This window comes from Callospermophilus lateralis, chromosome 18, assembly GCF_048772815.1.
Source record: "Callospermophilus lateralis isolate mCalLat2 chromosome 18, mCalLat2.hap1, whole genome shotgun sequence".
NCBI lineage: Eukaryota > Metazoa > Chordata > Mammalia > Rodentia > Sciuridae > Callospermophilus > Callospermophilus lateralis.
In genome coordinates, this window is record NC_135322.1 from 10984187 (window position 1) to 10999051 (window position 14865).

The 14865-nt window shown below is 60.1% G+C and overlaps 1 protein-coding gene across 1 annotated transcript in view; it reads right to left on the reverse strand.

Annotated features, from left to right (window-relative positions):
* Positions 1-204: 204 nt before the first annotated feature.
* The window catches only part of Clptm1 (CLPTM1 regulator of GABA type A receptor forward trafficking), a 28664-nt gene continuing 14003 nt past the window's right edge, over positions 205-14865 (reverse strand). Inside the window, exons 3-14 of the mRNA XM_076837923.1 lie at positions 13162-13285; positions 12030-12188; positions 9902-10019; positions 5872-5957; positions 5060-5180; positions 4342-4586; positions 3670-3763; positions 2085-2275; positions 1753-1848; positions 1337-1472; positions 688-855; positions 205-575 (exon numbers count right to left, since the gene is read on the reverse strand). Of these exons, the coding sequence (XP_076694038.1) occupies positions 295-575; positions 688-855; positions 1337-1472; positions 1753-1848; positions 2085-2275; positions 3670-3763; positions 4342-4586; positions 5060-5180; positions 5872-5957; positions 9902-10019; positions 12030-12188; positions 13162-13285 (1819 nt within the window). The 3' untranslated portion in view covers positions 205-294. The remainder of the gene's footprint in view (positions 576-687; positions 856-1336; positions 1473-1752; positions 1849-2084; positions 2276-3669; positions 3764-4341; positions 4587-5059; positions 5181-5871; positions 5958-9901; positions 10020-12029; positions 12189-13161; positions 13286-14865) is intronic.

Here is a 14865-nt window from a genome sequence, read left to right on the forward strand (position 1 = left end):
CCCTCCCCACCTGGCCCCCCTCGGCAGCGCCACATCGGCTTCACCATGATTCCCAGCAGGGCTGGGCTGGCAGGGCGAGATGGCTGGAACAGGACAGACAGACAGACGGCGCCTCCACAACTACGAGCCCAGCCCGCCCCGGCCCCGTGTCACACGCTGGGCCCTGGCCCAAGGGGGCCTCCTGCCGCCTGCCCAATCTGTCCAGGGAGAGGGCGACAGGAAGGGGCGGCAGGGGCCAGGTCGGCAGGGGTGGTGGTCGCCAGGAACCGGAGTGGACGAGGAAGACCAGTAGGGCTAATCCTTTTTCTTGTCCTCTGCTGGCTTTGGAGGGGCATCCTGGGGCTCAGTGGCGGGGCTGGCCCCCTGAGTGGGCTGGGTGGGCAGGGACACGGGGGCCTCCTCCCTGGCAGCGGTGGCTGTGGGGGCTGATGGTGCGAGGGCCCCTGCTGCCGTGGGGGCCTGGGCCACGGGGGCAGCGGCTGCGGGGTCCTCGCCACTCATGCCGAACTCGTTCACGCGGGTGGGGTCGACGCGGTAGATCCACCGTTGGTAGAGGTAGATGAAGAAGACCACGTCTGTGGATGGCAGCGGGACAGGGTCCTCAGGCCTGGGTTCGCCCGCATGCCAGCCCCAGCCCAGGATCATTACCCCCTGACCCGGGGCCTGAGCCCCATCCCCAGGCCTCACCGTCCCGTAGGCAGCCGATCCGGTACATGACGGGCATCTTGATGACAAAGGCGAACAGGTCATCGATGAAGGTGTTCAGGGCCTTGTAGGTGAGCATGCGCCACGGCAGGTGGGCCACGGACTTGAGCTTGTAGTTGATAAAGAGCTGGGGTGTCATGGTGATGAAGCCTGTGTGAGAGCGAAGGGCACCCTGAGTGCGGGGACGCGGGTGCTCCTGGCCTTGGAGTGCTCCAGGGCCCCGGAGTCCAGCCCCACTGGCCTCCTCGCCACCCACAACCCCGCTGCATCCCTGCCTTGGGGCATTTGCATGTCCTCTGCCCTCTGCCGTGAGATCTTTGTGTGGTCCCCTCCCTGGCACTGTTTAGCCCCAGTTTGGACACCGTCCCGAGAGTGGCCTCCCCAGTTCCCTCTAAGTAGCACCCGCGATCTGCCCTCCTCACCACAAATGGGGCCAGGGCGCCCCTAGGTCCCCACATCCCACCTCTCTACCCTGGGTACCGCTCTGTGGGACAGGTCTGACTCCCCTAATGATGGCCAAGCCTGGGGAGAGCAGGCCCAACCGACTGGATCCCCACTGTGTTCTGGTACTGCCCAGAGAGGGCCTGGGACTGTCCACCAGCGAGGCCCTGCCCTGTCGGCGGGGGCTCACCAAAGGTCAGCAGGAAGCCGTAGAGCATGCTCAGCACCCAGGAGTACCAGCCCTTGTGCTCCAGGTACAGGAGGCTGTAGACGGCGTAGCAGCCCAGGAGCGGGAAGAGGATCCATGACAGGTACCGGAAGGCCATCTGTGGGGTCACAGGCAGGGCTGTGGCTGGCTCTGAGGGCCCCACCTAGCACCCTTGTTCCCATCCCATACCTGGCCTGGCAAGTTGGGCTGGGGGAATTTCCAGGTAGCCCTGGGAACTCTGGACTTGGCCAGGAAGTAGATACGCAGGCAGGGGACACAGGGTGTGGCATAGGCCCTAAAGTGTGGGCTCAGCAGCTGGCAGGCTGATGGCTCAGTCCCCGCTCCTCAGGAGTGTAGCTGCTTGGACACTGTTCCCTGGGGCTGCAGGGGACACTCACGTCGTCGTACACCTTGGTAGAGGACTCGATGTACGTGGACTTGTCTTTGAAGGTCGGGCAGGGGAAGATCCCCGCCACCCTGTGCTCCCGGTCCAGCTGCACACAGGAAAGAAGTGGTGTCAGTGGTGGCCCTGGCCCCTGCGGCCCCCAAGCCAGAACCAGACCATGCCCTCCCCACTGTTCCCAGTTCCCCTGGCCGACGTATGACCCAAAAAAATCCCCTGGTGTGAAAATCCCCTCGTCCTGGAGTGCAGCAGCGTCGGGAAAGCCCCAGAGGCCAGCTCCAGGCCCAGGCTGGGAGGAGGCCCCCGCCCCTGACCGCCCCGACGTACCCGGACATCCATGACCTTGGTGATCTTCCACAGGTCGATGAGAACCCCGATGAAGACGCTGACCTGGACCACAAAGTTGGTCTCGTTGTCCAGGATGTAGAGGAGGACCACGAAGGACTGGAAAACGCCGAAGAACACGGAGCGCACAGACAGGCCCTCCAGGGACTGCCGGCTGTTCCAGAACTGGATATCTGCGAGCCGAGGCGGGGCGTGAGGGCCCTCCGCGGGCAGACGAGCACTGCGCTCCCCCAGGAAGGGCCTCTCTGCACTGGTGGCCTCCACGCCACGAGCAGGCAGGACCTCTGAGGTCCCCATGCAGAACAGGAGCACCCAGTACCCCCACGTGCCGTCCCTTGCCTGATGTCAGACAGATGCTCATTGTGCATAGTGCTGGGGGTCACAGCCGGGTAGGGTGGAGCCTGGACAGATGCTGGCCTGCCACACCACGGCCCACCCTGCCTCCTGGGATAGGAAGGTCTGGGGCACAGGCTTGGGGACCTCCTCCAGCTCCCCTCGTGCTAAACCATGAAGGAAATGGACTGTGGACACCCTTGGGCTCTAGTCTCCAACCTGGGAAACTCAGGTCAACCACACCCCTCCGAGCCCAGCCAGGCTGACAGGGTGACAAGTGCAACCACAGGAGGGCCACACCACAGCCTGGCTCACAGCAGCAAGGCCAGGCCGCAGTCACACAGGGCCCACTGGCACTCGGGCTGTGGACCTGGCCCACTCTGCTCAGCCCACCACACCAACCCTCAGGCCCACTGGTAAGAATGGTGGGGAGGCAAGTTCTGGTGGGAGGGGTGGCTGAGTCCCTCCTAGGGCAGAAAGCAACTGCTCCACTCCTGCAGGGACCAAGGGGAGCGCCCACACCTCCATGAGCTTCCTCCCTCTTCTGGACAGGAAGAGCCCAGCAGACCTGCCCAGGGTGGGCAGAGGGTTTGGTGAGGCAGTGTCTAGTGAAGCTCCATGTGACAGCTAACCAGGTCCCCATGGAGGTCACATCAGGGACTACAGTGGGACACTACGTTCTTCTGGACAGTAGGTGCAGGCACCCCCTCCTCCTGGGGACCCTGGCCACGAGGGTAAAACAGGCTGAAACTTTGGGTGACGTTGGCAAATGGCCTAAGCTCTGACCTCTGCCTCCTCTGTTGTACCTGAGGGGTGATGACAGCCTCCTCAGGGCCAGCATGGTCGTCCTCAGAACTCTGCCTTCACGGGACTCCTGCCTTCCCGCCAGGAGGGCGGGGGGCTGACGGGAGGCGGCCTACCAGGCAGACCAGGAGCCGCTCTGGGGCTTCCCTGCTCTAGGCCTTGGAGTTCCCCGGCCTGTTCCTGCTGGTGCATCCTGGCCTCGGCCTGAGCAGCAGGTCCAACCCCTCCCTCAGCTGGTGGGTGGGAGTTTCTGGGTTGGGACTTTTGGGGTCACTGTCCCTCCCCAGCTCACCAGGCTTCTGGAAACTGGAGCTGAGAGATCCCAGGTAGGGGGAGGTATGGGGAGGAAAAGGCACCCCGATTCCCTGCCCTGCGCCCTCCCATCCCCAGGCCCCACAGGTCTCTCAGAGCCCTGGGGTCCCACACCTACCGTTCTTGAAGGCCAGGAACTCAAAGACACTGTGGACGATGGACACGATGATGGTGAGCGCCAGCAGGTAGGGGTTGGTCTCCAGGAGGGCAACCTGGGGGAAGGGCCATGAGCACTGCCTGCTCCTGCTCAGAGCTGCCCTCCTGTCCCAGGGCACCCCAGACAGGACCTGTTGACAATCCCCAGGCCCGCCCCTGGGGCCTTCCAGAGAGGAAGAGCCAGCACCAGCCAGGAGGACAGCTGGTCAGAGAAGGACACACGGGGACGAAGACATGATACAGAGACGGGAGAAGACACAGGGAGAGGCAGAGACAGGGAGAGGGGTGGGGCAAGGGACACAGAGGGACAGCGAGGAACAGAAACCCAACGGCAACCACAGCCTCAGGCACACAGAGCCTAGTTTCAATGTCACACAGCCAGGTTGACAGATGGCCACAGGAAGGCACTTAGGGCAGGGATGTGAAGTCGGGGAGACAGGGTGGGGCGGGTCCAGATCCAGAGGGCCCGGCCCAGTGACGGGCTGACAGAGCCGGCGGCAAGGCCCCAGGCCAGGCAGGGCCCTGCAGGGAAGGGTCCAGGCAGTTTGAACTGGGGGGCAGGAGGGGCTGCAGGGAGTCCCCAGCCCACGGGCCACTTCCTCTTGGCCTCTGCAGCCAGGAGGAGCCAGCTCACCTTCACCGAGTCCTGCTCCTCGTCTGACTGCTCGTACAGCTCGTCACCCAGGAAGTTCCAGGGCGACTTGGTGCTCTGGGCCGCGTAGAGCTGCCAGCGCCAGAGCGACAGCGGGCAGAAGGAGACGCGCAGCGGCAGGCTGGCCAGGCTCTCGTTGATGGGGTAGTAGTCCTTCTGCAGGTTCCAGTAGTCGTTGAAGTAGATGATGGGGTAGTAGTCCCCGCTGACCGCGTCGAACTTCACGTCTGGGGGCACACAGGGCGGGGCACTGCTCAGCCAGCTGGGGACAGGGACCCAGGATGGCCCTTATGACAAACACTGGAGGCCAAGGGCCATTTCTGGGCTGTGTGAGAGCCCCTAACCTCAGCAGAGGGGCCTGGGTGAAGGTCGCAGCCAGGTGCCCCGGGGTGACCCCGTGTCGTGGGCTTTACGGAATCAGTCAGAACTGCCTCAGCTGCCAAAGCCGGCAGCAGATGAAGTTTTTGAAAATGCTTGTGATGGATGAAACCTGCTGCAGACGGATTGGCACCCGGCAGCTGGTCACCAGTGGTAGCTGGTCCTGGGTCACCAGGGGCGTGGGAGTGAGAGGAGAGCAGAGGCAAGACAGGGCTTGGAGTCCAGGGAGGGCAAGGACTTAGGAAGGTCTCCCGGGGTGAGACAGGAAATGGACTCGAGCACCCTCCCAGGCCTCTGCAGGCTGCCGCTGGGCTGGGCTTACACTGGTCTAGCGGGGGCGGCACGCTGCCCTTCACCCACGGCGTGTGGTCGTCCACGATGTTGATGGTGATGTTGGGGTGCCAGTGGGAAATCACCTCCACGGGCCCGTAGTCCTCGGCCCTCTGCGGGAAGATGGGGACGGCAGTGGGCTCGGGGGAGCACAGGGGCTGGTGGCAGCTGCTCCACACACCTCCTCCTCAACACCCGACTGTCACGAAGGCTGGCTCTCCACAACCACAGCCAGGGGCAGAGGACTCGCCCTGGCCCACCCAAGGCCAGTCTTCAGACCCCTGAGATCCTCTTACCAGGGGGACAGAAGAGTGAAGCCCACACTTCAGGTAGGGGCAAGGCCCTGCCTTGAGATGGTGGCTCCACAGGCTCCTGAGTGGCATACTTCCTCCTCCCAGGACCACCCAGGAAGCAAGACTCCCATCCTGCGGGTCCCCCTGCTGCCCAGCCCACCAGGACCTGCAGCCCACAGCTCCCCCTGGCTGCATCCCCGGGCCTCTCCTCTGCGCCAGCAACCTGGGTGTGAGTCCCGCCCCACCGCTGCTTGGCTGAGACTTGGGCACGTGTCTCCCTGTGAAATGGAACTGGTGCAGGACCCCCTCACAGAGCCAGCGAGAGGCGTACCGGTAGACCTCCCCACTCCACCTGATTCCCAACCCCTTTCCAGGTAAGGAAAGGGAGGCTGAGGGAGGTGTGGTGGACCAGCGCATCCCAGCTCAGGGGAGCCGTGAGCCATGGGGCTGCCAGCTGAGGGTGACCGACCCAGCTGGTCCCTACGACGCCCACAGCCCCACTCACAGTTACCTTGATCATTTCTGGGTCGGCTTCCGTCTCTCCCGTCAGCAGGTTTTTGGTTTTCTGAAATCGCCTGCGCTTGTATTTGTTGATCACTGCAGGTGGCGGGGGAGGGGAAATATGGGGACGTGAGGCCTCGGGCACGGGCACCTGCATGTCCAGAGACTAGGCCTCTGCTCACCCAGTGGAGGCCGCCACTGCCTGCACCACACATCCGATGGTCCTCTGGCCTCTCCACCCACCCAGCCAGCCCAGGGCCCCCACCTGGATGACAGGGCTTGCCTTCTCACTGGCCTCTCAGAGGCCACGCCCCCTGACCTCTGTCGGGGGACTGCTGGGTGGGTAGCACCCTGAGCTGACCTCCATCACCCCTGCCTGAGCCTCTGGATGGCTGCTCCGTCTCCCTGTGACTGTCCCCTGCAGTCTTCATGGATGGCCCCTTCTCAGCCTGCAAGTCCCAGGTTAACTGTCCCATCCTCAGCGACTCCCCTGAGCACACTCCCCTCCCAGCTGTTTCATCACAGCCCTCGGCGACGCAAGCCCACTGCCCCTGTGTCCCACCCAAGCCCATGCAGCAGTCGCGGCTGATTTCAAACACTGACGCGCACACCACAGGCTGGGATGGCCACACACTCGGTCATGACGAGGCAGGCTGCAGACGGAGCCCCGAGAAGGCCTGGAGCGCCAACATGAGAGGCGTCCCGGGGCCGTGACACCCCAGCCAGGGCCGCCCCCACTCCTCTCACGAAGGCCCCAGGCTCTGTGAGCCCTGTCCTGGGCACTGCCAGGACTCGCTGGGAAGGGGGGCGCTCACTCGTGCCCGTCGCCCCACTCCTGGCCACGGGGACATCTTCTTATTCCCTTTCATGGGGAAGAAGAGCTGCCTGTGACCTTCTCCTGCTGTGACCTTCTCCGTCCTGCCCGCAGCCAGGGAGGGAGGGGAGCTGGTCAAAGGAGCTGGCCACCACGAGGGCTCTGGAGACAGCCCTGGATCTGACTCCTGCAAGCTAAGGGATGCCGAGTCGAGTCCCTCCCTGGGCTCTGGAAAGGAGGACCAGGCCTGCTGTCACTAACACGAGCGCCACCGTCTCTCTCTAACCAGCTCTGAAGCTGGGCCTGGGGTGTGCACCTGCAGGTCCAGTGTTTGGAGGCCCAGGCAGGAGAGTCACTTGGGCCCAGGAGATCAGGACCAGCCTGGGAAACACTGGGAGACCCCATCTCAAAAAAGAAAGGAGAGAAAGGAAGGAAGAAAGGAAGAAAGAGAGAGAGAGAATTAACTAATTTGAGACCTGGCCCCATGTCCCAGGAGAGCAGTGAGCACTGAGGGTGGGCATCCTAGAGAACGAACTCTAGAAGGACGTGCCCTGCGCCATCTTCACCTGGGAGAGGCGACCAGGGAGGGAGGGGGCAGTGCTGGGCGGGAGCATGGAGAGGGCCCGGCTCTAACAGGAGATGGGCCCGGCTGCCACGGGGAGCAGAGAGCCTCCTGTTCTCCAGATTTAGCTTCTAGAGCTGCATCACCCAGCATGGGGGCCCTGGCCCCTGCGACCACTGAGCACTGAAAGCGTGGCTGGTCAGCGGGAGGCGGGCTGTGGGCGTGGTGTGCTCTTGGCCTCACCTTCGTTCCCACACTGATTCCGCGTGGAAATGACAGGTGCCACTGAGCTCAACCTCGTGCCATTAACATAAACCCGCTGGTTTCATTTGCCCCTTTACTGCTGGCTCTTTTCCAGGAGGAACTTCAAGCCTCTGGCTCACACTGCACCTCCCCACACAGGGCTACTCTGGACCCGGATGCTGGCCTTTGGGGAACGAAAGGGGCTTTTTTGATCACATCCTCATTCTTCACCCTGTGGCAAAGGTAGCTAAGTCCAAGTCCTTCTATGTCCCTTCTCTGAGGGGTCCCAGCACAGACTGGGGCTGGGGGGAGGCCTGGGTGGCCTTGGGTGGCTTTTCAGTCTACTGGCTGCAGGCCTACTTCACAGACATTTTGACCTCTGTCACACTGCCCATGAGCAACCTCACTGCACAAGCCACACTCCCCCAAGTCAAAACCCCAGCAAACACAGGCATCCGACAGCTCACCAGGATGATCAGGTGAGCAGCAAGCGAAGGTAGCAGGGACCCACCTGGGCTACATGCAGGGCAACCTCTGAGGTGTCACACATTTTGACCTCCACCCTGACCCCGACATATCCACGGGACCATCCTGGTAGGTCACAGCCTCTCAGGCCACCTCTCCCACTTCTTCCCAGCTCCTTCTCAGGGAAGCCAGCCGGCAGCTGAACGCGCTCCCAGGCACACTGGCTTAGAACGTGACTGGCAAACTCCAGGGGACTTTTCCAAGTCAGTTTTGGTGACTGACATGAGCTCACGGACTTTCTTTTACAGAATGACCATCCTTCAGGATCTTTTTTTAACAAAGGGAACAGGGAAGGCCTGACGCATATGAAAACCATGACATCTGTCACAGTGCTATCCCAAACAGCCAGGTGGGTCTGACCAAGCCCACAGGGGCGCTGGGAATAGTGCTTAATAAAATAAAAGCTCCAGGGAGTAAACAAAACCCAAGGTAGGGGAACGGGGGATGGGATTTCAGAAGAGCCATTCTCCAGAGCTGCTGGAACCCAGGGACAGTGAGGTTTCTCTGGGTGCCGACAGGAGACCATGGACTCAAGGAAGTAGCCCAAAAAGCCAGGTAAAGACAATTATTAGCTTCCTGGAAAATGTGAAGTTAGGCAGAAAGAAATTTTAAAAAAGGCGACTCACTGAATGGTTCAGATACAAGTAACAGTCACACAGTCAAAAACGTCTAAGAAAAGTGCTGGGGCCGCAGCCCAGGGGTACAGCACCCCTGGGTTCAATCCTCAGGACCAACAACAAAAAAAGAAACTCCAGTATTAACTTGTCAGTGGGAGCCCTGGGGTGAAGGAGCAGGATAAAGAGCTCAGTGGATCTCTACTGAGGCTGGCTGTGGCGGCCAGGAGGAGGAGAAGGGGCGGACGGGAGCCTGGGCTTGGCGCACCTGACATAGTATTTGAATTTTAAACCATATATGTGCAATAGGAGATCTGAAAAATAGTCAACCAGATGCGCTGAGTGGAGAGAAATAAAACTGGTTTCCATATAGGCTGTGTCAGAAGTTACGAACAGCCAGGTGCAGTGACCCACATCTGTAATCCCAGAACTCGGGAGGCTGAGGCAGGAGGATCACAAGTTTGTCACCAGCCTGGGCAACTCAGCAAGATCCTGTCTAAAACTAAAAAAAGGGCTGGGGATGTGGCTCTGTGGCTGGGCTCAATCCCTGCACACACACAAAAGAGGCCATAAGCATCCAGCTCTGCCCAGGGTCAGTTGATGGTGCCCCGAGGTTTGTCCACCCAATCAAGATTCTCCCAGTGCGTGCCTAGCACTGCCCAGGCCACCAGACCGCATGAAAGTAGGGGGACAGTCCTTGAAACAGAAGGCCTCATCCAGCTGCAAGGCCCCTCACCATGCCTTCCTCAGGGACGAGCTTGACTCAGACCTTACTGCAGGACCCAAATGACCGGGCCACCTGGGAGCCAGGCAACGTTCCACAAAACACACGCATAGAGACTCCCCCAAAGACAGTGTGCGCCCCCAGCACCTGCACACAGAAGCTGCACCTCCACAAACACAATGAAAAAGATGCCATTCCCGTGCCAAGCCCTACCCCGCTCCCCTGCCATGTACCCTGCGCTGTCCACGGGGCACCTGAGCATCAGCTTCACCAGCCCAGGCTGTGCGCGAGTCACCCGCCACCCCTGGAACACTCTCTCCCTCCTGAAGTCCCCACCTCCACCTGCTCTTCCTAGCTCACTCCTCTGTGGTCTGGGTGCTGAGGCCACAGGGTACGTGAGGGGTGGTGGTGTGAGTGTGTCTGTCGGCCCGGGCCTCCCTAGGCATGGGCCGCAGCTTGCCCTTCCTGACCTGGGATTCACTGTCCGCCACTCCAGCCTGGGCCCCAGGAGGCCGGGCCCCTTGTGGATGGTCCTGGCTGTCGGGAGTGACTACTTACTCCGGGACATGTGGACCGTGGCGAGCCGGCGGTACAGGGCCTTCTGCCGGGGGTCGGGGTGGAAGCCGCTCTTGGTGAAGTAGACGTGGATGTAGATGGAGCCATTCTGTTGCACGCTCTGGAAGACAGACGGGCAGCTGGGCGGGCCACTGGGCAGAAGGAGCACGGAAGCCCTGCCAGTCACCTCTCCCAGAAGCTGCTGTCCCCACTTCTCCAGCTGTTTACGAGGGCCGGGGTGGGCAGAGCAGCTGGGCGGCTCAGAGCAAACACCAGGCCAGATGCGGAGTTCATTCCAGCTCGGCTTCCCCGCCGGACCTCGGTGTCCACCTAAAGGACGTGGGTCAGCATGGCGCTACCCTGACCAGACCACACTGCAGGGAGGACCCAGAGCACCCAGCAGGGTCCACAAGGCACAGTGAGGCCTTGGTCACCGCCACCAACAACAACCATCACCCACCAGGCAGGAAGACAAGGCCCACAAACACCAGCTCTTACCACAATCCCCCTGCCCTAGGCCCCTCCCAGTGTCCCCCTACCGGAGTGAACAGTCACACATCAGCCCTGTGCCGTGAGTCGGTCACATTACAACCCCATTTTGCAGAGGAGACAACTGGGGTTCACATGAAGGGGTTAAAGAATACAGGGTGAAGCCAGGCACAGAGGCACACACCCGTAATCCCTGCTACTTGGGAGGCTGAGGCAAGAGGACCCAAGTTTGAGAACAGCTCAGCAATTTAGCAAGACCGTGCCTCAAAGAACAATTCAGAAAAGGGCTGGGATGTAGCGGAGCGGTAGAGGGCCCTGGCTCCATCCCCAGGTCCATACCAAAAAAAAAAAAAAGAATACGGGGACGAGTAAGTGGACCAGAACTCAGGGTGCAGGCTCCTGGGACCACCCCACGACACACTGTCCCCTCCACGTTCTTTGTCCTGCCTCCCACGGCCCAGCTCCACCAAAGCCTTTCTTGGGCTAACCCTCCCCATCTGCGGGAAGGGGCTGCTCTCGCTGGATACAGACGAGGAAACCAAGGCTGAGGGGACGCAGGCTGCCCGAGCTTGGAGTGGAGGGCCCCGGGCAGCTCTCAGCAGAGCTGGGACTCACTCGGCACCAGGTCCTGCCTGTGAAGTCCATCCCTGACTGCACCCCGAAACTTTGAAGGAGGGAACACCCAAGTCCATGGGAGTAGCTCTCGCCCGTGGCTGGCCAGTCCCCAGCCTCCTCTCGGCCTTGGGGTGGGGCCTGGGCTTGGTATCCTGGCAGGCGGTGTCACCTGCCTAAGACTGCATCCACATCCTCCAGCCACACAGACAGGGCAGAGGCGCCCCACACTCCTGGAGGCTGAGAAGGCCTGCTGAGAAGAGGCCGAGGCTCAAACCAGGGAGGCTCCTCGCTGCTCCACAGCCTGTGCTTGGCGCCCTGCTGGGCTACAGTGACAGGGACACAGACGTGACTGAACTGGCTGCAGACTTAACCCTCACAGGGCTCAAACATTACGAGGGAGGAAGATCTGTCCCCAAACAGGAAGACCCAGAGTGGACAGGGAAAGATGGGAAGTCCTGCCGGCTATGAGGACCCAGAGAGGGAGTGTGACCAAGCCCGAGTGGCAGGAGGGCTTCCTCGAAGAGGCTCGATTTGAACCTAAGCTGCCAGTGTCCAGAGACGGAGACCCCAAGTTTGGATTTCTCACAAGCTACGTGACCCTGGGGAAGTCGCCACACTTCTCTGTACCCCCGTTTCCCTGCCAGTCAAATGGGGACAGCAATAGTTGCTCCCTCATGGGGTGCGGCAGGTTTCCCTGCTGGGTGAGTGCTTGGTCAACATTATTCTGACACTGGGCTTCCTGACACGCTGGTGACGAGGAGGCCCTGGAGGTGACGAAGAGGGTCTGGAGATGACGAAGAGGGCCTGGAGGTGACGAAAGGCCCTGGAGGTGACAAGGAGGCCCTGGAGGACGATTACTGCGCTTCTCACTGCTTAAAGCTCGGGCCGCGCAATCTTGGATGCGGCTGGGAGAATCGCACACCAATTCCACCCCACCCAGCTCCTCAGGAGGCAGAGGAAGCCCAGGGACCTCAGGGCTGGACCCGCAGGAGGCGTCCCCAGTGGGGCCGGGACCACGGGCACCCACCTGCGGGATGTCAAGCTCGGCGAAGTGCTCGTAGCAGCCGTCGGCGTTCTCGCCACTAGTCCAGTCTCCGTACACGAGGTCGTGCTGCTCCCAGAACAGGGCCGATGTGGCGTTGAAGTCTGTAAAGTGCTCGTGCTCCGAGATGTACACGTGCAAGTTCTGTGGAGTCAGGAAGAGTGCAGAGCTCAGAGCCTCTGAAGGCTGACGGATAAAGAGCAGGGGAAGAGCTGGGGGCAGGGGCCGGCACACTGACACAGGTTTGCCTGTCCTGCTCTGAGTCTGTGACATCCATGAGCACAAAGCACCTCAGGCTGGCAGGAGCCAGGTGTGGTGGTGCATGCCTGAATTAGGAGGCTGAGGCAGGAGGATCACAAGTTTGACCAGCCTCAGCAACTTAGTGAGACCCTGTCTCAAAACAAAAAATATAGCTCAATGGTAAAGCACCCTGATTCAAACACCAGTACCAAAAAAAAGGAAAGGAAAGGAAAAAAGGAAAGAAAAAAAGAAAGAAAGAAAAAAATTTAAAAGGCAGGACCTCCCTGGATAACCCCTCCTCGACTGGCCCCCCTTCATCTGCAGGCCCCAGGGCTAGTGACTTGGGAGGGGGCAGGCTTTGGAGAACACCCTCCTTGCCCAGGCCATCTTAGTCTTCTGCAGTCCTGAGGGCCTACTCAAGAACAGCTCTGCAGGGGTCACCTCCCACCAGAACCCTGGGAAGCTGCCTGGGAGCCACGGAGAACCCCAGGGAGAGGCCCAGGCCAAGGCCTACAGTGGAGGCTCCGGAGCTGCCTGGTGCCGGCCCTCCGTCCCTGTCCCTCCCGCTTCCCTGCATGCCTCCCATCACAACCTCTAAGGGCTGGACAGACTTCTGGAATTACAGCTAATGCCCTGCTGGGACAGTTTTTAAATAACTAAGAGAAGTCTTTGGTGTCCCGCCTCAACATCAACCGCACAAAACAAAAAGCCCAAGGAGCTCACCATTTCCTTCCACGTGGCCCAGGTTACACCTGCTGGTGGCCCAGGCCCGGCCCCTGCCCGCTCACAAGCCAGCGATGGCCAGGGTCTGCTCCCTCCCGACATCCCGGCACTGTCACTCCTCCACCACCCACACCACCTCCCACCCAGCAGTTACCATTAAAGTGTCTTTGGGGAACAGGTTGCGGCTGGCGACACGTGGGGCTCCCCCGGGGCCCGTCTGGTCCTGAGGGGCCGGCCCTCGGCGGAACCAGCTGCTGATGGCCCAGATGACGAAGATCCTGAGGAGGAAGCACACGGCTGAGCCACAGGCCTGCCCCCAGCAACCCAGTGCCTTGCTGGGCACCTGCGCTCTGGGGTCTGGCTAGGGCTGTGACCAAGTGGGGGAGGGTCCCCAAAAAGTCAGTCACAAGGTGGCTGAGATGGCAAGAGGGCCCCAAATGAAGTATGGAGATAGGCCCGGATGCCAGTGGGTGCTGGGGGCCCCGCACTGCTTGGCTCCACATGGGGCCACCCTGACTCCCCCAGGGGCTCTGGGTGGTCACATGGTCTCACGAGCTCCCACACCTGAGAAGCACCCGCCCCAACCCCCGGGGTCCCTGCGTGAGAGAATCCTAAGAATCTGGAGTCCCAATATTTCAGGGACACAAAACCTTACAAGAAGGAACATTTTCAAACTTCAAATCAACCGAAAACTGGAGAAACGGTGGTAAGTAATGGGTTAGTCCTCATTTTTAGCCACAAGGTGAGGTCCTTCAGACCCACTCGGCCCTCAACGAGAACTGCAGAGGGAGCTGGGCTGTGTGGCTCAGTGGTGGAGCGCTTGCCTAGCACAGGGGAGGCCCTGGTTTCATCCTCAGCCCACACAAAAATAAATTAATTAGTCAAAGGCACTGTGTCCACCTACGACTAATATATAAAGATAAATAAAAACAAAGATACTGTGTCTGTCCATCTACAACTAGAAAAAAATTTTTAAAATAAAAAACAAAAATGAAAAATCAATTAATATACTAAGAATATATCAACACATTTTATATTTGTTAATTACAAATATTGAAAAAATGAGAATACATTTGGCCCTCAGTATCTGCAGGTTTTGCATCCATAGCCAACCAAGCTCTGATAAAAAATATTCATATTCAGGGGAAAAAAAAAAACCAGCCAGGCGCGGTGGTGCATGCCTGAAGTGCCAGTTCTTCAGGAGGCCGAAGCAGGAGGATCCCTGGAGCCCAGGAGCTCCAGGCCAGCCTGGGCAACACAGCGAGACCCTGTCTTCCTAAAAAACAACAAAGAAGCTGGGCACAGTGGCACACACCTGTAATCCCAGAGGCTCAGGAGGCTGAGGCAAGAGGAATGCAAGTTCAAAGCCAGCCTCAGCAACTTGGTGAGACCCTGTCTTTAAATAAAACATAAAATGGGCTGGGGATGTGGCTCAGTGTGTGCGTGTCTGAGAGAGAGGAAAACAGAGAGACCGATACTAGGGACTGAGCCCAGGGGTGCTCTACCACTGAGCCATATCCTCAGCCTCCTTTATAAATTTGAGACAGGGCCTCACTGAATTGCTGAGGCTGGCCTCAAACTTGCTATCTTCTTGCCTCAGCCTCCCAGCGGCTGGGATTACAGGCGTGTGCCACCATGTCCAGCTAAGAAGCCTGGATTTTGAGCTGGGGTGCAGCTCGGTGGGAACACCCACCTGTTATGCACAAGGCCCTGGGCTCCATCCCCAGCACCACAAAAACAAAAGCTGCAAAGTGGAAAAGGACAAGGTGCCCCGCTGGCATGGGCGGGCTGCCCCCGGCTGAGCTCGGTCAGGCGCAGGGACTTGCCTCTGCCTGCAGAAGCCATGAGGCCCAGGGGT